We start from the raw sequence: 25465 nt of genomic DNA, 5'->3' as shown, positions 1-25465 counted from the left end.
TCTTTTTTTCCCCCCGATACAAGGTCTGGCTCTATCACCCAGGCTGGAGTGCAGTGGTGCCATCTCAGCTCACTGCAATCTCCACCTCTTGGGCTTAAGACATCCTCCTACCTCTGCCTCCCTTTTAGCTGGGACAACAGGGGTGTGCCACCATACCTGGCTAATTTTTGTATTTTTGGTAGAGATGAGGTTTCACCATTTGCCCAGGCTGGTCTTAAACTTGTGAGCTCAAGTGATCCTCCCACCTCGGCCTCCCAAAGTGCTGGGATTACAGACAAGAGCCACTGCGCCTGACTTCCAATTTCTTTAATCAGTGTTTTCTAGTTTTCCTTGTAGAGACCCGTCACCTCCTTGGTTAAATTTATTCCTAGATTGTTTTTATTTTTTGTAGCTGTTGTAAATGGGATTGTCTTGATTTATTTTTCAGCTAGTTGGTTATCGGTGTAGAGAAACACTACTGATTTTTGCATGTTGATTTTGTATCCTGCAACTTTACTGAATTCATTTATCAGTTCTATGAGTTTTTTGGTAGAGTCTTTAGGTTTTTCTAAGATCGTGTTGTCTGCAAAGAGCGACAATTTGACTTCCTCTTTTCTCTTGTCTGACTGCTCTGGCTAGGACTTCCATACTATGTTGAATAAGAGTAGTAAGAATAGGCATCCCTGTCTTGTTCCATTTCTTGGAGGAAAACCTTTCAGTCTTTCCTCATTCAGTATGACATTAGCTGTGAGTTTGTCATACACGTCCTTAATTGTGTTGAGGTACTTTCTTTCTATACCTAACTTACTGAGAGTTTTTTTTTAATCATGAAGGGATATTGAATTTTATCAAATGATTTTTCTGCAGGTATTGAGATGATCATATAGTTTTTGTCCTTCATGCTACTGATGTCATGTATCATGTTTATTGATCGGCATATGTTAAGCCATCCTTGTATTCTTGTGATACATCCCACTTGACCATGGTGTATTATCTTTAGTATCTTTTTGATGTATTGTTGGATTTAGTTAACTAGTTTTTTTGTTTGTTTGTTTGTTTTTTTGAGACAGAGTCTCACTCTGTCACCCAGCTGGAGTGCAGTGGCACAGTCTTGGCTCACTGTAACTTCCACTTCCCGGGTTCAAGCGATTCTCCTGCTTCAGCCTCCCAAGTAGCTGGGACTACAGGCATGCACCACCATGCCCGGCTAATTTTTGTATTTTTAGTAGAGACAGGATTTCACCATGTTGGCCAGGCTGGTCTCTATCTCCTGACCTCAGGCGATCCACCTGCATTGGCCTCCCAAGGTGCTGGGATTACAGGCATCAGCCACCATGCCCAGCTTACTTACCTAGTATTTTGTTGAGGATTTTTGCAGCTATGTTCACAAGGGATATTGACCTATAATTTTCTTCTTTTTATAGTGTCCTTGCTGGTTTTGGTGTCAGGGTTAGGCTGGCTTTGTAAAATGAGTTAGAAAGAGTTCCCTCTACTTCAATTTTTTGGAATAGTTTGAAAAGAATTGGTACTAATTATTTTATAAATGGTAGGTAGAACTCAGTGGAGAAGCCATTTGGTTCTGGGCTTCCCTTTGTTGAGAGACTTTTAAATTACTGATACAATCTAATTATTTGTTATTGTTCTGTTTGGGTTTTCTATTTCTTCATGATTTAGTCTTGGTAGGTGGTATATGTGTCTTGGAATTTATCTGTTTTTCCTAGGTTATCCGATTTGTTTGTGTATATGCTTGTCCACAGTCGTCTATTATGATCCTTTTTACAGTTGTAAGGTCTTATCTTTCATTTCTGATTTTGAGTCTTCTTTTTTTCTTAGTCTAGTTCAAGGTTTATTGATTTTGTTTATCCTTCCAAAAAACCAACTCTCGGCCAGGCACAGTGGTTCATACCTGTAATCTCAACACTTTGGGAGGCTGAGGTGGGAGGATCGCTTAAGCCAGGAGTTTTTTGAGACCAGCCTGGACAACATAATGAGACCCTGCCTCTACCAAACAAACAAAAAACAGTAGCTGGGCATGGTGGCGTGCCCCTGTAGTTCTAGCTACTTGGGAGGCTGAAGGAGGATCACTTGAGCCCAGAAGGGTGAGGCTGCAGTGAGCAGTGATTGTGCCACTGCACTCCAGTCTGGGTGACAAAGCAAGAGCCTGTCTCAGACAAACAAAATCCTCTTAATTTCATTGATTTTTAAAAATTATTTTTCTAGTTCTAGTCTCTATTTCATTTATTTCTGCTTTGATCTTTATTATTTTCTTCCTCTTACTAACTCTAGGCTTAGTCTGTTCTTTTTATAGTTCTTTAGGTGTTATGCCAATAGGTTATTTGGAGTTTTTCTTCTTTCTTGATGTAGGACTTTATTGCTATAAACTTTCCTCTTAGAACTGCTTTTGCCACATACCATAAATGATATTTTTATGGGATGTTTCCATCTTCATTTGTCTCCAGATATTTAAAAATTTTCTATTTCTTCTTTGACCCATTGGTTGTTTAGGAACATGTTGTTTAATTTCCACAGATTTGTGAATTTCTTAAAATTCCTATTACTGATTTCTAGTTTCATACCATTGTGGTCAGAAAAGATACCTGTTATGATTTTCAATCTTAACTTTGTTAAGACTTGTTTTGTGGCCTAAATATGGTCTATCCAGGAGAATGTTCAATGTGCACTTGAGAAAAACGTGTATTCTCATGCTGTTGAATGGAATGTTCTGTGTATGTTTGTTAGGTCCATTTGGTCTAATGTGTGATTCAAGTCCAGGGTTTCTCCATTGATTCTCTGTCTGGAAAATCATTGTTGAAGTCCCCTATTATTGTATTTCAGTTTATTTCTCTCTTCAGCTCTATTAATATTTGCTTTATAGACTTGGGTGCTCTGATGTTGGGTGCATATATATTTACAACTGTTCTATGTTCTGGATGAATCCACCCCTTTATTATTATATAACTTTGTCTCACTTGACCGTTTTTGACTTAAAGTCTATTTTATCGAAGTGCAGCTACTCCTGCTCTCTTTTGGTTTCCTTTGCACAGAATATCTTTTTCCATCTTTCATTTTCAAGCTACCTGTGTCCTTAAAGGTGAAGTGAGTCTCTTTTAGGCAGCATATAGTTAGATCTTATTTTTAATCCAATCAGCCCCTCTGTCTTTTGATTGGCAGATCTGATCTATTCACATTCAAGGTAATTATTGATAGGTAAGGACTTACCACTGCAATTTTGTTCATTGTTTTGTAGATCCTTTGTTCCTTTCCTCCTCTCTTGCTTTCTTGCTGATTAGATGATTTTCTCTAGTGGTATACTTTTTATTCCTTGCTTTTTATCTACCTACTATAATTTCTTGCTTTGTGGTTACCATCAGGCTTACATAAATCATCTTATTTATTTTTTTGAAATGGAGTCTGGCTCTGTACCCCAGGCTGGAGTGCAGTGGCACCATCTCGGCTCACTGCAACCTCCACCTCCCAGGTCCCGGTTCAAGCGATGCTCCTGCCACTGTCTCCCAAGTAGCTGGGATTACAGGCATGCGCCACCATTTCCAGCTAATTTTTGTATTTTTAGTAGAGATAGGGTTTCACCATGTTGGCCAGGCTGGTCTTGAACTCCTGACCTCATGATCCACCTGCCTCGGCCTCCCAAAGTGCTGGGATTACAAGCGTGAGCCAACGTGCCTGGCCAACATCTTAGTTATAACGGGCTATTTTAAACTTACTACAACTTTATTTTGATTGCATAAAGTTCTGCTTTTACTTCACCCTTCCCACATACATTTCATGTTTTTGATGTCACAATTTGCTTTTTTATATTGAATACTCCTTTTGCCTTAGTTCTTTACACTATAAGAGAAGAAGAGGAATAATTGAGTTGTACTTCGAGAATATCAAGTTCCTTTGGCCTTAATTTAAGGCTGAATGAGAAACCTTTTGATACATAACTTGGGGCAGGTAGCATCACTGGCTCTAGAATCACAACTCTCAATTCCACCTACTCTGCTACCTCTTTGGTATGTTACCTTGGTGAAATTACTTATCACCTCTGAGCCTCAGCTCTCTCATCTATCAATTGGGGTTGAGACTGTCATACAGCTGCGGCAGGCATCCAAGTGGTAATGACTTAATGGTTCAACCACTTCCTTCAATTTTATCTCCTGATACCTTCATCAGGAAGCAGTACCCTTGTAGCCCAGGTCTTGGGAGAAGTTATATAATAAAACCTAAGCTAGCATTTCTGGGGTATTTGCCATGTGCCTGAATGGCACATAGCAAATGTTTACATGTATTATTTCATCTTTATTAACAGTTCTGTTTATAAAGAAACAGAGGCTTAGAGAGGTTAACTGATTTGTTGATTATACGTAGTACATGGCAGAAACAAGATCTATTTTCTATTTAAGGGTTAAAAATTTCTATTGGCCAGGTGTGGTGGCTCATGCCTATAATCCCAGCACTTTAGGAGGCCGAGGCAGGCAGATCACCTGAGATCAGGAATTCAAGACCAGCCTGGCCAACATGGTGAAACCCCATCTCTACCAAAAATTAAAAAATTAGCTGGGTGTGGTGGTGGGTGCCTGTAATCCCAGCTACTTGGGAAGCTGAGGCAAGAGAATCACTTGAACCTGGGAGACGGAGGTTACAGTTAGCCAAGACAGCGCCACTGTACTCCAGCCTGAGCAGCAAGAGTGAAACTCTGTCTCAAAAAAAAAGAAAAAAAAAATTTCTACCTAGTTTATACATCTATTTCCTGTGGGTTTGGTTAGTATCAGTCCATGAGAGCCTGATGATTCCAGTGCACTGAGAAAAGGATCATCTGAGTATGTAAGGTGGAAACCCAGGTGTCTGGGTGTGGCGACCTCCTGCGGTGGTTGGTTCAATGGTATACGAAGTCCCATGGCCAAAAACTGAGTAAGTACTATTCTCTTTGGCAGCCCAGCCCCTGTCACAGGAGCATGTGGGTGGCTGGGCTGCTCTGAATAGAGCTGATGATGGAGCTGCTTATCTGAATTAAGGAGGGTTGTCACAGGCAGGATTCCTGACTTTGAGCTAATAAAATTGTGACAACAGGGCTCGAAATGTCCTCCATGACTTGACAGACTGAGAGCCAGCCAGCCAGGAGACCTGCAGAACTTAAACACAGAGCATTTATTGTTAGAAAGGGCAAGTCTTACACTCAAATAGGTTTTAACATGAACACATTAAAGGGAGATGGCCCTGGCCCCCACAGTGTCTCTGCTCTCTCCAAGGCATGCTTCAGTTATACTGCAGCCTGGCCAACCACTGTTCCCTGTAGAAGTTGAAGTTCCTTGTATTATCCAGCAGCTGGAGGAGACGGAGTATGGCAGACTCTGGAATGCCATTTGTGTGAGTTCCACCTACTTTCTAGGCTTCAGGATAAATGGAAAAAGTCCCAGTAGGCAAAATGTATTTCCTAAAAAGCTGGACAGAGGTATGTGACATTCCTTTGCTTAACAAGCAAAACAAAATCAATGAGTCTGGTGAGCTGACGCCATGACAACAATGTGGAGAAGACTGGGAGTCTACACTGGGAATGTGCTGTGGATGCTCTGGGCACAGGAGCCCAATTTGGAACCTCTTCTCAGAAGCGTGGGAGGCGGTGGAGGCCAAGCCCACCAGAGGCGGGGCCTCTCCCCAGCTGCCTTGGGATCATCTCTGGTTCTCCTGGGCCAGGCTCCACGGAGTCATCAATCCTCAGTCACAGGTGGGGGAATGAGCTGCAGCTGGAAGTTCTCATTCTGGAAGATGCTGTTGAAAGCAGGAGCACTCTGCGAGCCACTGAATGGCCTATAGCTCTCGCTGCTGCGATTCTGGGAGAGTTCCGTGAGGAGAGCCAGCTGCAAAGGAAGGACACACATCAGCTAAGGTTTGTGGGGAGCAGAGGGAAGAGAGGCTCCTGAATCCACTGCTTCAGGCACATGAGAGACAGCGCTGTGTTGCAGGAGTAGTAACATGCAGGGTTGAATCTTAGGTCCATATATCACAAACTAGCTGTGTGACTTTGGGCAAGTTCACTTCATTTTTTAGGGCCTAAATTTCCTCATTCAATAATGAGACTGGACTGGTTCGCTCCCAAGGGCACACAAACTGTGCTCTCCCTGGCACTGGAGAGCTCTCCCACCCTGGGCTGGCCCTGTGCTGAGGGCTCCTCCAGCTGCCGTGGGTGGCCCTGCTGCCACCCTTCTCTCCCTTGGACGCGCCCTGGGCTGAGGAGCTCTGTTCTCAGCTCTGCTCATTCCAGGCTCTCCGTCTTGGTGTGCTCTCCTCGGGGTGAATGACTAATTATGACCACTGGCTCTGACCTCTCTTCTGTAACCTGGAAGGCTTCAGACAGACACCCAGCTGCCAACTCAAACTCAGGGGCTCCAGAGTGGAACCCCTGGATTCTGCCTTCTCCTTCACGTGAGTCCTCCCTGCTCCCAGCTTCCTTATTCCCACCAATGACACTAGCAGTACCCTCATTCTGTCAGTGGCTCAATTCTGGAAGACCTGCCAAGGAGGACAGAAGGGTAAGAGGAGACCTGATGTCAGCCTGTTGGGAAGCCAGTGCTCTGCCACTCAGGGGACCATCCCTTTCACCTAAAGAGGCTTCTGCAAAAGCAGGGAGCTGGCAGCCTGGCTCTTGAGGTGCCCTTGATGGTCAGAGGAGAGAGGAATTCTACATCCAAGGTCCTTAGACTTCCTGCCTGATTAGGGTCTTTGCCTGTTGCTTCCCAGAACATTGTGAGTTAACTTCCACCCCACAGAGCTAATGTGAAGGAAAACTCAGAGCCCAGGTCAAAATAGTCCCTAGTAACAGTAGTTGGGACCTGTGGGATGGGCCACCGTGTCCACTACCAACACTCTAAGGGACCCTGCGTAGGCTCACATGGAGGCCAGTGAAAGCCTGGTCCATGGGGAGTGCACAGCTGAGACGAGGGGGCCATCAGACTCCTCAGGGCAGCCCTGTCTGTGTCTACCAAAGACGCCAGGAGTCCGAGGGGATGTCTAACAGCCTCTGGTGACTGTATCAAGCATCTTTCCATGACAGGCACTTTGCTAGGTCCTTGACATGTGTGTTATTTCTCGTCCTTCACAACATAGTGACTTGCCCTCAGTCACCAGTAGTGAGTGGCGGTGTGGGATTCACCTACCAGACACCATGTCTTCGAGGTGCCCTCTGACCTCTAGCAAAGGGTTTTCCCCTCACACAGGCAACGGTGGCACAAGCTCACATGTGTCCACGTGTCACTTCTGTGGAAAACTCAGTACCAGTGGCTGTGGTAACTGGGAAGACATCTGAAGGCCCCTAAGTCCTAAGTGTCAATTTATCAAAAGTAATCCAGGTCCTGGCCCAGAGACACATGTATGGTCTCTTTCACAACTCAGTAACTCTGACTCAAGCTCTGACTGCAAGTTACCGAGCAGGCCCACTCAGGCAATACTCCAGGGGCCATGAGATGTCCCTTGCTCTGTCCGAGTCCACTTCATGCCACTTCCTTTCTTCCATAACCCTCTCAGTTGCCCATCAGCCTGCGACGTTCTCTGCAATGACTATTATGTACGATGCCTTGAACAGAATGAGCCACAGATGCTCAACTCAATGCTTTCACATTCTGACACTGTGAGGTGGGAAGATCAATTGCAAAAAAAAAAATAAATAAAAATTATTTCCCAGGAAAACAGGTATTTTTGTGTTTCACTTTGGTAGCTTTGTGATCTGGAAATCAATGAGCCTTAAATAAGGGCTCAACAGTTTGAAGCAGAAGAACCTCCTCGGAAGGCCCAGAAACCCAACTCCTGGGGCAGAGCTTGGCTGAGGCTGGAAGGGATGGGGGTGAGGCCAGTTCAATAAAGCTGCTGGACTACATCCAGGAGACCTCTGGAGAAGGTTCCTGGAATAACAACCTCTGCCCAGACAAACTCTCAAAGAAGGAGCACCACTCTCTCCTTCAGCTGCCAAGTAAGCTAGTAGGTTCTGCCTAAGAATGGGGAGGGCGTGAAGGGGGCCCAGGCAGAGAAGCAGAGGACACAGCAGTTTGCACAAGCTCGAGATAAGCTCAGGAACAAATGGGACCAGCTAGAATTGAGGTGTGATTTGGGGAGTGGAGAAGATGGTAGGGTTTGGACTCATTCTTTAGGTGGTGGAGATCCAGAATGTATTGTAAGCAAGGGAGTAACATGACATATTTGGTTTTAGAAAGGGTAGCCAGGCTGCAGCATGGAGAAGGGACAGAAGGGTTTCTAGCCAATCAGAAGACCTGCAGTGGCCTCCGTGAGTGATAAGGAGGCCCCACCTGGGGTAGTGGTGAAAGGGGGATTAGTAGAGAAGATCCCACAGGATGTCCCCAGTCAGGTGGCAGGAAGGTGAGGGGTGAGCCTAGTGCTGCCAGGTCTCTGCTCTAGGTGGCTGGATGACAGAGGTATCATTCCTGAGGCAGGCACTAGGCACGAAGAACAGGTCGAGAAAGCGATGAGTACACATCCAAAGTGCCTGGGGGACACCCGGTCTGATGTGGTGGCAGCGACTGCTAGAAGCCCTCCAGTCTGTACTCTTCTTCCACAGTTAGAGTAGACCAAGAATTGCAGCCCAAGGTCTTTTGGAATAAAAACCAATTTTCCCAGTCTCCATTGCAGTGAGGTGTGGTCATGGGTCTAAATTCTAGACAATGGAGGTAAGTGGAAGCAGCCATGTTGAACCATACAAGTTTAAGTCATGTGCTAAGGAAGGCAGAGCCACGAGACAGAAGAAAGGTGAAGGGAGGTACGTGGATGTGCCCTGGCTGGCTGCATTTACGCTTCTCTTGCTTAAACCACTACTACTTTGCATTTGTCTTTCATGGCCAAAACTAATTCAACCAATGCAGATGCCCAGAAGGGTCTAGGGCTTCGGACAGATTGGGCACCTATCCATATCCTAAGCAAAGCCCTCCTGGGATCAGTCTGGCCTGCTCTCTGTGGAGGGAGGTCAAACACAGAAGCCCTTCTGTGTCCTCACAGCTCATGGTACGTAAGGGACAGACAGCTTTCCCCTTCCTTTGCTCTCTTTGCCAAGCTCTGAGTGCTCCCTGGGGCCAGGGTCTGTTGTCCATGTAGCCATAACAGGGATGCCAGGGCACCTTCCAGGCTAGGAGGAGGCTAGAGGGAGGTTCCAAGACACTGCCTGTCTAATGCAGTAAATTATAAATAGGGAAATAAAAATATAAACAACCACGCAAACATTACCCTGGAGCTTCCTCGGTAGAGACGGCAAAGCTGATCAAATGCTTGGATTTGCTGTGGATCCAGAACAGGTTCTGAGGTTCCCTGAAAAATAAAAACCGATACAATTAACAACATCACGTGGCTAGGCAGCCTCTGGACTTGCTTTACACGATGCCGAAGCAGAATACGGTGCTTCCTTCATTCTCCTGAAAACAATCCATGCTACCAGCAATTAGTGAGATATATACTGAACATGAGTTAGAAATCGGCACGTCCCCCTAAGATCCCTCCTTGGTGTGGCTGCAGGTTGCCCTGTCTGTGGACCCTTTTCCCAATGAAGTCTCCAAATGTCCCATATGTATAGGTTCCTTTCAGGTTTCTTGATCCCTCTTTGGCACCATTATGCAGAGCTAGTTAGTTCCTTCCAGCCTTGCATTCCCATGTCCATCACTTCATACGGCCAGCAAAGATACCCCTTTTCTCTGTCATGGTAACAGGAGACGCACTGTCATTTAAAAATCTCATCCTCTCTCTGTCTCATTATAAAGCTGGTCGCCACCTACGGGGTTGCAAGATTCATCTGCTGCTTTTGGGAAAAGGGCCGGTCTAGCCTGCTCTTACAGCAGCCATGTTTTGTTCCACCTGTTATTGTGGTGGGACCTGCCAAACTGCGATTCTTATCTCAGTGGACCTGATCCAACTCACATGCAGAGAGAAGAAATGGGATTCTGGGGGAGGTGGCCATAGGCTTTGGAGTCAGAGGAGAATCTGGATACTAGTTCTGACAGTAACCTGCTATGTAACTTTAGGCAAGTCACCTCACTTCTCTAAGCCTCAACTGCCTCACCTGTGGGAAGGAAGGGGTAATGCTTACCTTTTGAGATTGCCAAAAATTAAATGAGATATATATTTAAAGTGTCGCCTGCCTAGTACCAGGCGAGGGCTCAGTATACACTAGCTTTTCTTACAATTCAGAGATACCCATAGTTAAAAGTTGATTTCAGAAGTGTTTTTGTTCATGTATAAGATTAGTAAAAGGACGTTTTTCTTTGCCCTATATTATGAACCTGTCCCAAGCATCTGCACTGCACAGGTTGGTGGGTAAGAGCCTGTACTGCAGAGTTCATCAGCCTAAGCCCAAACCCTGGCTTTGGCAATTATTAGCAGCATAATCTTAGGCAAGTTCTCTGAGTTGGGTACTTTTTGCTTGTTTGTTTGTTTTTGCTCACATGGGGATAATGACTATAGCTATATCACATAAAGTGGCTACGAAGATTCAGGAAGGTAATGCACGCAGAACACATAGCAGATGCACGGGACTCTGCAAGTTCTCACTGAGAGCTACTAACTAGAGAGCACAGGAAGGCCCACAGGTACTGCGCACACAGCCAGTCTCCAGGAGACAACGTCGTGTGGCCCTCATCCTGATGTGGCTACAGAAACAGAAAGGAAGGGGGCATCACAGCATCGTGCACAGGCAAAACTGGCTAATGAAGGAGGTTAGGGGATGTGCAGGAGAGGGCATGCGGAGCGTGAGAGGGAAAACTTCATGGAAATGAGAGCTGCTAAGGTCGGCTCCCTGTCTGTCTTGCTTACCAGTGCCCAGTACTGTGCTTGCACAAAGCAGCCACAGAGTCATCATCTGCTGATCAAATGAAGGGATGGGAGGGCCGGCATGCAGATTTCCGATTTCTTACTATTTATCACTGGTGTTGTGACCAACCCTCTGCCATGCAGTAAGAACACAGGGCAGGTTTCTGACACACTTGGGCTCAATCTGGACTCTACCCAAGACTAGGTGAGTGGCTCTGGGCAAGGAATTTAGCTTCTCTCAGTCTGTTTCTTTATCTGTAAAACTCTACTTTGCAGAATTGTTGTGAAAATTAGACATAATGTATGGGCTTAGCGTCTATTTGATGTTCAATCAATGGCAGTAATTACTGCGATTGTGTTGTTTATACTCCCAGAGAGAAGTGCCCCCCTAGAAAGAACAATGGGATGAAATCAGGAAACATGGGCTCCATTCCTGTTACCAGCTCCCTGTATAACCTGAAGAGGCCACATCTCTCCTCTCAGTCTATGTTCCAATTGATCAAAGGGCAATGCCACCTCAGGCCACACTCCACCATCCAGGGAAGAGGTGGGCACCATGAGATTAACAGGCATTTAGGGCATGAAAGTTTCAAGAAAAATAGTAATGTTTACTAAGCCTAATCATGGCTTTTATCTTTTATTGCATATTCGGAAGCAAATTAGGGGCAATGTCACAAAGACACATGGCAGCCCTGAAGAGAAATAACAGTTTCCGTCTACAGATGCCAAATTAGGGTCAGACAAAAAATAAAGGAGGAGCAACCAGATACGAACATAATCTCTGTTCACTCCAAAAACATAAAAGTATTCTCAGACCACTAAACCCCCCCAAGGATAAAACTGGTTAGGAGTGATTTTCCAATTGGAAGAGAAGGAAAAATGCATTTGCTGCTGTCTGTTAGAGCAAATTTCTTTCTTCCCATGTAACAAAGTCCAGTGTTAAGAGCTAAAAATTAATCTGTAGCGAATATGAGAGGAAGAAACAGTGGCAACCCTGGAAATGACCTTGTAGTACTCAGCATTAAAGTAAATCCGGTAGAAAACGAGGTCCTGATGATCTCTGAGAGCCCCAGGGAGAAGGGTGTTGGGCTGACATGAGGCGCCAGCACATTGCAAAGCTCAGTGACTCACAGATGTGGAAGTGGGAGCAGTAACTACATCTGCTGGAAAGAAGAAAACAAACCAGGGCTTTCAGGATACACAGACCTCTTTTTTTTTTTAGATGGAGTCTTGCTCTGTCACCCAGGCTGGAGTGCAGTGGCGTGATCTCAGCTCACTGAAACCTCAGCCTCCCAGGTTCAAGCAATTCTCCTACCTCAGCCTCCTGAGTAGCTGAGATTACAGGCGTGCACCACCATGCTCGGCTATTTTTTGTATTTTTAGTAGAGATGGGGTTTCACCATATTGGTCAGGCTGGTCTTGAATTCCTGACCTCAGGTGGTCCACCTGACTCGGCCTCCCAAAGTGCTGAGATTACAGGCATGAGCCACTGTGCCCGGTCACAGACCTCTTAACAAACATATCAAGCTCTGATATAGGAAAACGACCATGATCCACTGCCACCCTACAGGCCAAATTCTCAAGAACAGGGATGATACTACTCCTAGGGATACTGGACATAAAGCCTTCCAAATCATACTCGAAGACACGGACAGTCACAGAAGGCTGAGTTTGGCTTGTTCGTTTCTTACTCTCTGCAATTACTAAGATCCTGAAATCAAAACCCTAACACTTCCTTTCCTAATTATCTTTCCACAGTAACACATGAGAAGATCAAACCTAGTTTGTGAGAGACACGGGCCACTTTGTATAATTCGTAACGCGATCATGTCTTTTTGGTATTCTAGAAGCCTCCACAGGCGCTTCTGTAAATTTCTGGTGGCAATGAAGGTGGAGATGGAGTAGGACGAGTGGAATGAGAAGCATATTTCCCCCTTTTCTCGCTGCCTGCCCTCCACCTCACTTTCAAATCTTTCCCTGTATCTGTTATAGCCTCAGCCAGTCTTTTGCCACCACCTAAGCTGTTTCACACTGGAGGTCCTTAATATTTAAAAGTTTTGCCTAAATCAAAGTTTGGCTTCAGAGATAAAGGAAAAGCCACACACCTCCTTCCCCTCTGCAAACAGGAAATACCTTTTCTAAATTCCCACCCACAACACAGTTTGCTCTCAGATTGAACCTGACTCTTCATAGCCTCTCATTCTCCAATGCCTCAAAACTCTCAGTAGGTCATAGCTAACAATGAATTAGGTAATGAAATAATACAACAGGCAGACAAGTTGCTAAGCTGCCTAGAGAGAGGAGGGGAAAATGTGGCAGAACGTCTCTGCAGGAGATTCATTTAGAGTAGTAGTCATGACCCTAGAATGAGCAGCTCTAAGGGAGGCGAGTGCTTGAGGCCACAGAGACAGACTGAAAGGCTCAGTGAAAAATAACCTTAAAAACCCAAGCCCTTCAATACCACGATTAAAAAGAAACAACATGGTGACCGTTCACAGCACAGGGGAAAAATGCTGGTTTACATTTTCTCAGATGCGACACAGGAACAACCCTCCCTCCCCCGCTGCAGCGGCTTGCTTTATTGATCATGTAATGACCATGTGCCAGCCACTGTTACAAGTACTTAGCATGGATCATCTCATTTAATCATCTCAAAAACCCTAAGTGGTAGGTACTTTTCTTATTGTTATTTTACAGGTGAAGAAACTCAGGTCCTGGGATTCAGTGATATGCCAAGGTCACTCTGGTTGGTGGCGGAGCCCAGATCTGAATGGGAGTCCAGTTCCAGAGATGTCTTTCATCTGCCATTCTCTTGGCAGCAGTCTGGAAGAAGCCTGACGAAAGTCACTTTCTTTTTTTTTTTTTTTGAGACGGAGTTTCACTCTTGTCACCCAGGCTGGAGTGCAGTGGCACGATCTCGGCTCACTGCAACCTCCGCCTCCCGGGTTCAAGTGATTCTCCTGTCTCAGCCTCCCAAGTAGCTGGGATTACAGGCGCATGCCACCATGCCTGGCTAATTTTTGTATTTTTAGTAGAGACGGGTTTTCATCATATTAGTCAGGCTGGTCTCGAACTCCTGACCTCAGGTGATCCGCCTGCCTCGGCCTTCCAAAGTGCTGAGATTACAGGCGTGAGCCACTGTGCCCAGCCAAAAGTCACTTTCAAGGGACCCAAAAGGTTGTCTGAGGAGCAGTGTAGGACTTGCCTGGGTCAATTTGCCTAATCAAGCTCCTGTGAAACTGACGGACACCTGCCCTCCTTCTGGGGATCCTTCATGATTCTGCTTTAATTTCAAAACTCATCCCATCATTCTATAAAGTATAAACAAAAGACCCAGGAGAGAGAACGAGAGAGCAGCTAATGGAAATAAATATAGCTACTAGTGTTCTGCTTAAAAATGGCTTTGGAAGCCTAGACCAAAGCCCAGTGTTAATAACTAAGCTTCGTTCTGCAGTGAGACACTTCACATACAATGTCATGACAGTTCTGGGTACACACTAGGCGTTCACGAATGCCTTCTGCCATCACAGAAAAAAGTCTGAATTTGGCTCTGACACTAATTAGTTGTGTTGATATCCCTCATATCAGTTATCTCAACTACAAACGGGGAAATCTCTGCACAGCCTACCCTACAAGACTCTTTCTTGTGAGGGAAGGGCTGGGAAGGGAAATGGAGAAAGCTCATTTCCTGTTGTCCATTAGTCTCTGGCCTTCTGCTAGTTGCGTTTGTGTTTAATGTGTACATTAGCCCAATGAAGGAGAAATTATTTTCTCTAATTTACCTGTGAGGAAACTGAAGTTTAGACGTATTAAAATACAGCTTGTAAGAGACAGGGTAACTCTTGATAACAGGTCTAACCCTAAAGCCAACTATGACATGTTAGTGACAAACATAAGGTGCTCTGAATGTATATGGTGTCATGGGCTGCTCGTGGACACCCTGGGCTGCCTGGTCTGTGTCTGTAGGGGCTGATGCTGCATCTGCCCGAGTGCCTACTGGAATCCTGTGTGGTGCCATCATAAGGTTAGCACTAGGTGAAGCTGTGTCATTAGATGAGGGAATCTAAGTATCTTCTGTTTGGTGTCGGTCACCTGTTTTTGCTTCCTCACAAAAGAAAATGTCCCCCAATTGGTTTAAAGTCTTTGAAACCCATATACTGTTCCGACACAGGATTGGTATTCCTTGCCCGACCTGCTTTGAAAGGCAACAGCTTGGGGGAAAATCTGTGGTGACAAAAGCTGATCATCTCATTATATATTTTAAAAAATGGATTAAAAAGTGTAGAATACAGTTTGAATTTTTAGATAACTAATGTAGCTCCTTGGTCAAATTCATGAGAGCCTTCCTGTTTTCTTGATAGGGTTGGAAAGGGGTGGCCATCTCAGTGTACCTGCTTCACAGGCAGGGGAAGCTCAAATTCCCAAACATTAAAAAATCACTGCCGGATGCTGCCACCCACAATGTAACGGAGGTATTTTCCCGAGTCATCATTATCCCGAGATGCCAGGACAGGGAGCAGGACCATTACAAACGGGGACACTGATGGATGGCAGTGAGACTGACCCCCTTCCAGGGGCCACTGTCCTGTGCAAACTTGGAGTCCTGCCACATGGCATACTGTGGCCATTCCATAATTACATTTTCTTTTTGTCAGTACAGGAAGATCTTAAAAAAATACAGAAAGATTTATTGTTATAGGGCATGTACTAGGGAAAGGGATACTCTGGGGATCTGCCCTAGCAGAACTTCAAAATAAGCCTCAAAAATATGATTTAATAGTAATAGCTTGCCAGAAAAAAACCTCAAAAGTCTCTAAAGGAAGACAACACAACCCAGATGCTCGGCAACGCAGAGTAGGGGCTCTCTTTTAAGGAGGTGTCATAATGTCTGGAATAATACCCATCATCAGTTGCTATTTCATGGAAAACCAGGGAGCAAAATTTCAATATTATGATGGAAGAAATGTAAATTCTAACTAGAACACACCTAGGATATTTGTAGAAAACAACAAAACATAAAAGTCCCAAGGCCGTGACTTGTCAGCCACAGCAGATGGCACCAAGCACCTGCCCATATTTCACATTCATCTCCTCCTCCTTCCCTTCTGCTTTAGCCAGTGGAGAGTCCCACTGTTTCCCAAACATGCCCAATCCAATGTTTGATACTATATGAAGAAGTGGGAGCTTTCAGGGCTGGCACAATTGATTTGAGACAGAAGTCCAGGCAGAAGGCTACGCTCTGCAGTGACAGAATGTCAGCCATCAGAAAACATCACACACATTAGAGCAGCACAATCTGCAAAGCTCTGTTCAAATTCCATGACCTTTACAAATGGGTGACAATTCAGCACAGTGCAATTAAGAATGGCCTACTGAGTTCTTTTAATGCACAATAACAGGCTGCTAGTGGCTCTGTCACACATACCGAAGAGAAAGAAGATAACTGCCATGTATTGTGAGAAGTGCCTAAAAACTTCATCAGGAAACATGTTGGAAGGGAAAGGCCCATTTGTAACTCGATCAATAATCTCAACCTCCAAGAAGATGGTAGCCGTGAGGGAACTCCTGTTTTGCTGAGGGAGTTCCCTTCCATATAGAGAAGGCATAGGATAGTATAGAGAACTACTGGCACCGAGATGGTCTCACACACAGCCCCATAATAAGACACACATATGACAGTCTGAGCGGGAACAGACAACTACTCAAGCAGAAGTGTCATATTAAGAAGTGCAAAACCCACAGCCATTAGCTCTCAGTTGCATTGGCATGGGAGCTAATAAATGATGTTAGCTAAGTCTCTGATGATGAGCTGTAAGGCTCTATCCTTGTTTTTTTTTTTTTTTTTTCCTTTGAGATGGAGTTTCGCTCTTGTTGCCCAGGCTGGAGTGCAATGGCACAACCTCAGCTCACTGCAACCTCCACCTCCCAGGTTCAAACGATTCTCCTGCCTCAGCCTCCTGAATAGCTGGGATTACAGATGTGTGCCACTATGCCCAGCTAATTTTTTGTGTTTTTCAGTAGAGACAGGGTTTCACCATGTTGGCTGGGCTAGTCTCCAACTCCTGACCTCAGGTGTTCTGCCCGCCTTGGCCTCCCAAAGTGCTGGGATTACAGGTGTGAGCCACTGCACCCGGCCAACCTTGGCTTTTTTATATATAAATATTTTATCAATGGCTTAAAGGGAAAAGAGGCCTATCCTTGGGAGGAAAAATATGATTCCCAAGGGTCAGGAACTGAAACAATATAAGCAATGCCTTGCACTTGGCTCCAGAAACCAAGGGTGTGTGCATGAATAGCACGTGTGAACAAAATCGGCAGTTTGATAGCGGTATGTTAGCTGTGAATCAACCATGCAAAATGGCTGCTAAAAAAGTTAATGTGCTTTTGGTTCCATTTACAGAAACAGAATGTAGAGTAATGAAGATGATGACGTCATTTTGTTCTAAAATGACCTCACCTGAAGTACAATGGTAATACTCAAGGAGATGTGGTATGATAGGGTGGAGAAGATAGAGGAAATGGATTGTGGATGTTCTGCCTGGACAAGAGACCACCAAGGGCTGGAGATTCAGGACGTCAGCTACATGAAGGACTGGAAAGGCTGCTCTCTAACAGAAGGATTAAGCTATTTTTGGTAGGTCCTAGGGGAAGGGCCAGGATCAATTGGCATCACCTACTACAAGGAAGAATTATCTTAGAGCTTCCAAAGATGGAATATCCTGCCTTAAGAAGGTGGTTTTCAAGCAGAGGCAGAACACTGCTTGTTAAAATGGATGAGGAGAGAGGCTACTTTAGCACGAAGCCTGAGGAGCTCTGCTATAGTCTGGATGTTGTTCCCTCCAACCCTCGTGTTGAGATTGGAGCTCCAATGTTGGAGAGGGCCTAATGGAGGTGTTTGTGCTATGGAGGTGGATCCCTCATGAATAGATTAGTGCCTTCCCTGAGGGTGGGAGGGAGGTGAGTGATTTCTCACTCTATTAGTTCCCATGAGAGGTGGTTGTTTAAAAGAGCCTGGTACTTCCCTCCCCTCCCTCTCCTGGTGCTCCTCTTGCCATGTTGAAACCATGCCCAAAGAGTTAAAAACAGTCTACGACTAACAGAAATTCTTGAGTTTGCAAGATAGCAGATAAGGAACAATTTGCTAAAATGCGGAAACTTCCTCTGCTTGTGAGATTAAGAAACGGGTTGAAATTGGCTGGAAGCAACATGGCTGACTGGAGTTTGTGCAGAATGAGCTTGCTGATGTCACAGCCCAATTTCTACTGTGTATTTCATACTAATTCTTCCCAAATTTGCACATGAGACCCATGAGGTAGTATGCAGAGATAAACACACATCCCTGAGGACTTTCCAGACCTTCTCTTTTCTTCTACTAATCACCTGCTAATCCCAGAATCTACCCCCTGAACCTTTTCTAATAACATTACTCCCTTAAAGCCAGCATAGGGAGACAGATTTGAGCTGGACTCCTGTCTCCTGGTTTGTCAATTTATAATAAAAAGCATTTCTTTTCTAAAAAAAAAAAAACAAAACAAACAAACACCCACAGTGTCATAGTGTTGGCTTCTAATGTATCAGGCTAGCAATGCCTCTTTTTCTTGGTAACTATGTGATGTCTGGACAAGTTGGCTCCCCTTTGCCTTCTGCCTTGAGTGGAGGCAACTGGAAGCAGATGCTGGTACATGCTGCTTGTACAGCCTACAGAACCATGAGCAAAATAAACCTCTTTTCTTTATAAATTACCCAGCCGCAGGTATTCCTTTATAGCAATACAAGTGGATTAAGATAAACTCCAAATAAAAACTGGTGAAAACTATAAAACGAAAACTCCAAGCATTTAAAGACTAAATGAAGAAACTATCCTCCTTATACTCTGAAAATTTGATGACTATGGTTTGTGAACTGACTGCTCCCTTCCCCACCTTCACAACTCAGTAAGGTAGAACTCCACACTACTGCAACCAAGAACAGCAGGCTCTCTTCATCCCAAGATCACAGATGGAAGGCTTTCTTCCCAGTAGGAGCAGGACTTTGGTATTTTTCATCCTGCCATCAGTGTTGCTGGGGCTAAGTGCTAGGTGAGTGCAGTCAAGAGGTAATGGGGGTTCCCTTCTTCTGGAAGCCTCTACTCATGGAATGGAAGGTCTACCTTGGAGGCTGTGCATTGAAAATCCTCAGTCTCTGATCACCCTTGCCCTGGCTTATGAGTCCAGGAGAGGCAGTCCAGGGGGCTGCTTAGGCTCTCACCTTAGGCTCCTGCCCCTCCCCGCTTCCAACAGCATTCAACAACTAGACTGGGGGATGACATTCAGAGAAAAGCTTGCCATTGTCCCTACTCCCAGCTCCAGAGCCCCAGCTCAGAGATTTTTCCTTGGGAAAGAAGTAGGCTTTAAAATAAATAACTCCTAATCTTTTCCCAGAGGAACTGACTTCACTTGCAACTGAATATCGAGAATTTCAATCCTAAGTATGTTCTTAAGAACAGTGGAGTTAGTGGTGAAATGCAACTGGGAAGAGACTTGTGGATTTAATGAAGATACAACCTAGACTATAGGCTGGCTACTTTGCAGGAGAGAACTGAGGAAAAAGACAACTGCAGGTGACCTTGTGAGGTCAGAAGAAATATCAAAACTAGGTCTCAGAAACTATTACTTAACAGAAACTGCAATTTGACTGGATTAGTTTATAGACAATTTATGTCCTAAGGCATTAGTGGAAACAATAGAGCAATCATCAGGCAATTTGTAGAGCGTAACAGTGGGGTATGGTCAGAGAAAAACAAACAAACAGCAATAAAAGGAGAGCCCAGCCAATACCACTGTCATTCCAGGGTGACTGCAGACATACCCAAGGCTACACCTACTTGAGAAACAATATCAGAAGCTTAATATTGTGGAGAAAAATAGACTTTACTAAATTCATCTAGCCAGTCACCAATAACAAGCCCTGGGGGTAAGGGGACCAGTACATAGGATATACAATATATTTTTCTAAAATGTCCAGTTTCCATTCAAAAGTTGTGAGGCATGCAAAGAAACAGGAAAGTATGATCAAACCCCAGGAAAAAAAGCAGGAAACAAACTGCCTGGAAGAGTAAACAGATGTCAGATTTAACAGAAAAAGATTTCGAAACAGTCATTATAAATATCTTCACAGAACTAAAGGAAAGCATGGTTTACAAAGTAAAGGAAGGTATGATGAAAATATAACATCAAATAGAGACAGTATCAATAAAGAGATACAAATTATAAAAAAGAATGACTGAAAATTCTGGAGTTGAAAACTACAACTGAAACAAATTCACAAGACAGGCTCAACAGTAGATTTAAGCCAGCAGAAGAATTGGTGACTTAAAAGAGTTCAATAGAGATCATGCAAGCTGAACAACAGAGAGAAAAATGAATGAAGAGAAGTGAACACAGTCTCAGAGAAATGTGGAGGTATCATCAGCCCAATGTATGCATAAAGAGAGGACCAGAAGAGGAGAGAAAGGAGAGTGAAAATATTTGAATACATTATGGCTAAAAATTTCCTATGTTCATTGAAAACAATAACCTACACATTCAGGAAGCTTAACAAATTCTAAGTAGGATGAAAACAAAGAGATCCACAAACAGATACATCATAATAATATATCTGAAACTACATAATAATGTAATGCCAAAAGTCAGTAACAATGTGAAAAACTTGAAAACAGCAAGAGAAAAATGACTAGTAATTTACAAAGAACCCCAATAAAACTAACAGCAGAAACAATGGAGGCCACATATTCAAAATGCTCAAAGAAAAAACTGCCCACTAAGATTTCTATATCCAGCAAAGCTAGCTTTCAAAAATGAAGGTGACACAAAAACTTTCCCAGATAAACAAAAACTGAGAGAATTTGTTGATAGACCTGGCTTATAAGAACTACTAATGCATTTTCTTTGGCATGAAAGCAACTGACTATGGAGGGTAATTCAAATCCATGTTAAAAAAAAAAAAAGGAACTGCAAAAGGTAAGTATGAAATTATAAAGTACAGTATACATGCATATTTGCTTTTTCCTTCTAATAACTTATTTTAAAAAGCAATCATATAAAGTGTGTATAATAAAATGTTGGGCTTATAATATGTGGAAATGTAATATATGTAACATTTGCACAAAGGAGGTGGGTGAAAACAAAGCTTTTACTGAGCTAAGGAAATGACTACAGATGGTAAAGTAAAAATTACAGCAACGTATTGTGCATTTGTAACATTACTAGATGCACTACATATAACAATATAACTATATATGTACTATATATTACTAGAGGTACTAAATATATTTTGTGGTATGTGCAATACCACAAAAGTGGAGGAAAGGGAATAAAACTACATAGAAGTATATATATAAATGGAATTAAGCACTTCAAATCAAAAGCTGAATATGAAAAGCTGAGATGCATATGGTAAATCCTAGGCCACCACTAAAAAAAAAAACTGAAAAACTGTTAATGGTTAAAGACTTCATAAAAAAGATATACAATACCATTTATTAAATAGGGAGTCCTTTCCCCATTGCTTGTTTTTGTTGGCCTTGTCACAGATCAGGTGGTTGTAGGTTTGAGGCTTTATTTCTGAGTTTTCTATTCTGTGTCACTGATCTATGTGTCTGTTTTGTAACAGTACCAATCTGTTTTGGTTATCATGGCTTTATAGTATAGTTTGAAGTCAGATAGTGTGATGCCTCCAGCTTTGCTCTTTTTGCTTAGCATTGCTGTGGCTATTCATGGTCTTTTTTTGTTCCACATGAATTTTAGAACAGTTTTTTTCTAATTCTGTAAAGAATTATGTTGGTAGTTTGGTAGGAATAGCACTGACTATAAATTGCTTTGAGCAGCATGGCCATCTTTATAATACTGATTCTTCCAATCCATGAGCATGGACTGTTTTTCCATGTATTTGTGTCATCTCTGATTTCTTTCAGCAATGTTTTGCAGTTCTCTTTGTAGAAGATATCTTGGTTAACTGTCTTCCTAGGTATTTCATTTCGTTTTGTTTTGTGAATATAGAAAGTGAGATTCTGTTCTTGATTTCATTCTCAGCCTGAACACTGTTGGTGTATAGAAATGCTACTGATTTTTGTACATTGACTTTGTTTCCTGAAACTTTATTAAAGTCATTTATCAGTTCTAGGAGCCTTTGGCAGAGTCTTTAGGATATTCTAGGTATAGAATCATATTATCAATGAAGAAAGATAGTTTGACTACTTTGTTTCCTATTTGGATGCCTTTTATTTCTTTCTCTTGCCTAACTGTTCTGGCTAGGACTACCAATACAATGTAGAATAGGAGTGGTGAGAGTGGACATCCTTGTCTTGTTCCAGTTTTCAAAGGGAATGGTTCGAGCTTTTGGCTCTTCAGTATGATGTTGGCTGTGCATCTGTCAAAGATGGCTCTTATTATTTTGAGGTATGTTCCTTTGATGCCTAGTCTGTTGAGGGTTTTTATCATGAAGGGATGTTGGATTTCATTCAAAGCCTTTTCTGCAAATATAGAGATGATAATATTGTTTTTGCTTTTGATTCTGTTTATGTGCTGAATCACATTTATTCATTTGCATATGTTTAACCAATCTTGTATACCAGGAATAATGCCTAGTTGATTGTGGTGAGTTAACTTTTTGATATGCTGTTAGATTCGGTTTGCTGGTATTTTTTTGAGGATTTTTGCATCTATGTTTATCAGGGATATTGGCCTGACGTTTTCTTTCTTCATCGTGTCTCTGCCAGATTTTGGTATTAGGTTGATGCTGGCTTCACGGAATGAGTTAAGGAGGAGTCTTTCCTCAATATTTTGGAATACTTTCAGTAGGACTGGTACCAGTTCTTCTTTTGGTAGAAAGATGTATAATTCGATAGAACTTGGCTGTGACTCCATCTGGTCTAGTGTTTTCTTTTGGTTGGTGTGTTTTTTATTACTGATTCCATTTTAGAGCTTGATATTGGTTTATGCAGAGTTACAATCTATTCTGGATTCAATTTTAGGAGATTGTGTATCTTTCCAGGAATTTATCCGTTTCCTCTAGAATTTCTAATTTGTGTGTATAGAGTTGTTCCTGATATTCTGAGGATCTTTTCTGTGGGATCAGTTGTAATGTCATCTTTGTCATTTCTGATTGTATTTATTTAGATCTTCTCTTTTTTCTTTATTAACCTAGCTAGTGGTTTATCAACCTAGTTTATTTTTTTCAAAGAGCCAAGTCTTGGTTTCATTCACTGACCCTTGGCAAATAATTTTTTGCTAAGTCTCCAAAAGAAATTGCAACAAAAGCAAAAATAGACAAGCGGGACCTAATTAAACTAAAGAGTATGTGCACAGCAAAAAAAGCAAAAACAAAAACAAAAGCAAAAATACACACAAAACAACAACAAAACTATCAACAAAGCAAACAGACAACCTACAGAACAGGAGGAGATATTCTCAAACTATACATCCAACAAAGACCTAATATCCAGACTCTATAGGGAGCTAAAACAATAAGCAAAAACCAAATAACCGAATTAAAAGATGAGCAAAAATCATGAACAAATATTTCTCAAAAGAAGACATAAAAGTGGCCAACAAACACGAAAAAATGCCCAGGATCACTAATCATCAGAGAAATGCAAATCAAAACCACAATGAAATACCATCTCACACCATCAGGATGGCTATTATTCACAACAGCAGAGACATGTAATCAACCTAAATGTCCATCAATGATAGACTGCATAGAGAAAATCTGATACACATGGAATACTACATAGCTATAAAAAAGAATGAAATCATATCCTTTGCAGTAACACAGATGAGCTAGTGGCCATAATCCTAAGCAAATTAACACAGGAACAGAAAACAAAATACCACATGTTCTCACTTGTAAGTGGGAACTAAACATCGAGCACACATGGAGATAAATATGGGAACAACAGACACTGTGGAATACTAGAGGGTGGGGGGTACTATGCTCACTACCTGGGTGACAGGATTCACACACTAAACATTAGCATCACTCAATATTCCCATGTAACAAATCTGCACATAAACACCCTGCATCTAAAATAAAATTTGAAAAAAAATATATACAAATGGAAAATAAGCATGTGAGTCAAAAGATACTCAACATCCTATATCATCAGGGAATTGTGAATTTAAGAAAATGAGATACCACTACATACCTATTAGAATGGCTAAAATTCAAAATACTGACACCACCACAACACCAAATGCTGGTGAGGATGTGGAGCAATAGGAACTCTCATTCATTGCTGCTGGGAATGCAAAATGGCACAGCCACTTTGGCAGACAGTTTGGCAATTTAAAAAATGTAAAGATAGTCTTACCATATAATCCAGCAATCATGGTCCTAGGTATTTACACAAATGAGTTGAGATGCCCATACAAAATCCTACACATGGATATTTACTGCAGCTTTAGTCACAAGTGTCAAAACGTAGCAAAAACTAGGATGTCCTGCAGTAGGTGAATGGGTAAACAAATTAATAGTCCAAGCAGACAAGGGAATATTACTCAGTGATAAAAAGAAAAGAGCTATTTAGCCATGAAGACACTGAGGAACCCTAAATGCTGACTGCTAAGTGAAAACTGCCAAGTTAGAAAGCCTATATACTATGCAATTACATGCCATTCTAGAAAAGGCAAAACTATGGATGCAGTAAAAAGATTAGTAGTTGCCGAAAGTTTGGGGAGAAGGCAGAATAAACAGGTGGAGCACAGGGATTTGGAAGGCAGTGAAGCTATTCTGTATGACGGTGCAATGGTGGATACACTTCATTATACATTTATCAGAACTCAGAATATACAACAGAAAGAGTGAACCCTAATGTAAACCATGGACTTTAGTTAATAATAATGTATTAATATTGCCTCATCAACGGGCGGATCACGAGGTCAGGAGATCGAGACCATCCTGGCTAACACGGTGAAACCCCGTCTCTACTAAAAATACAAAAAAAAAAAATTAACCGGGCATGGTGGCAGGCGCCTGTAGTCCCAGCTACTCAGGAGGCTGAGGCAGGAGAATGGCGTGAACCCGGGAGGCGGAGCTTGCAGTGGGCCAAGATCGTGCCACTGCACTCCAGCCTGGGCAACAGAGCCAGACTCCGTCTCAAAAAAAAAAAAAAAAAAAAAAAAATTGCCTCATCAATTAGAACAAGTGTATCACATCGATGCAAGATGTTAATATGGGCAACTGTGGGGGTGGGGAGGGAAAGTGAACATATGGGAACTCTGTGCTTACTGCTCTACTTTTCTGTAAACCTAAAACTACGGTATTCTTAAAAAATAAAGGCTATTAATTACAAAAATTATTAACAAAATCAAAATGCTTATTAACTGACAACCAAATTTTGGTTAAGCTTCTTTCTTTTCCCCAAGCCCCTGAACTCTGACCCATTCTCAGCCTGACCCAGAGTACAGAATCTCTCCTTTAAGGGTTGCTTCTGAGAATCAACTGACCACAAGGAAAAGCATCTCTGATCAGCTGTCCCTTCCCTCCACCCACTCCTTCACACCTGGTTCTTTCTAGCTTTGTTTACCCACCCCCTCTTACGAAATAAATTTCCTTTCTGTGTGATCTTTGAGACCCTTGCAGATCTTATGGTTGGAGCGTTCCCCTTACTGCAATAGCCCCCTCACCTCTATTGCAATGATTCTTCTGAATC

General features: G+C 42.8%; 1 protein-coding gene across 4 annotated transcripts in view; it reads right to left on the bottom strand.

The window, feature by feature from the left end:
• Positions 1–5101: 5101 nt before the first annotated feature.
• The window catches only part of VPS8 (VPS8 subunit of CORVET complex), a 236463-nt gene continuing 216099 nt past the window's right edge, over positions 5102–25465 (bottom strand). For 2 of the 4 annotated variants that reach the window (XM_030822940.1, XM_030822941.1), the window contains 2 exons: positions 9205–9285; positions 5105–5837 (listed from right to left, as the gene is read on the bottom strand). In XM_030822940.1, the coding sequence (XP_030678800.1) occupies positions 5688–5837; positions 9205–9285 (231 nt within the window). In that variant the 3' untranslated portion in view covers positions 5105–5687. Of the gene's footprint in view, positions 5838–9204; positions 9286–25465 lie in introns of all 4 variants that reach the window. The other 2 variants (XM_030822939.1, XM_030822942.1) reach the window with 2 other exon arrangements.

Source organism: Nomascus leucogenys, chromosome 11 (assembly GCF_006542625.1).
Source record: "Nomascus leucogenys isolate Asia chromosome 11, Asia_NLE_v1, whole genome shotgun sequence".
Lineage (NCBI taxonomy): Eukaryota > Metazoa > Chordata > Mammalia > Primates > Hylobatidae > Nomascus > Nomascus leucogenys.
This window is presented reverse-complemented; position numbering and strand designations above follow the sequence as displayed.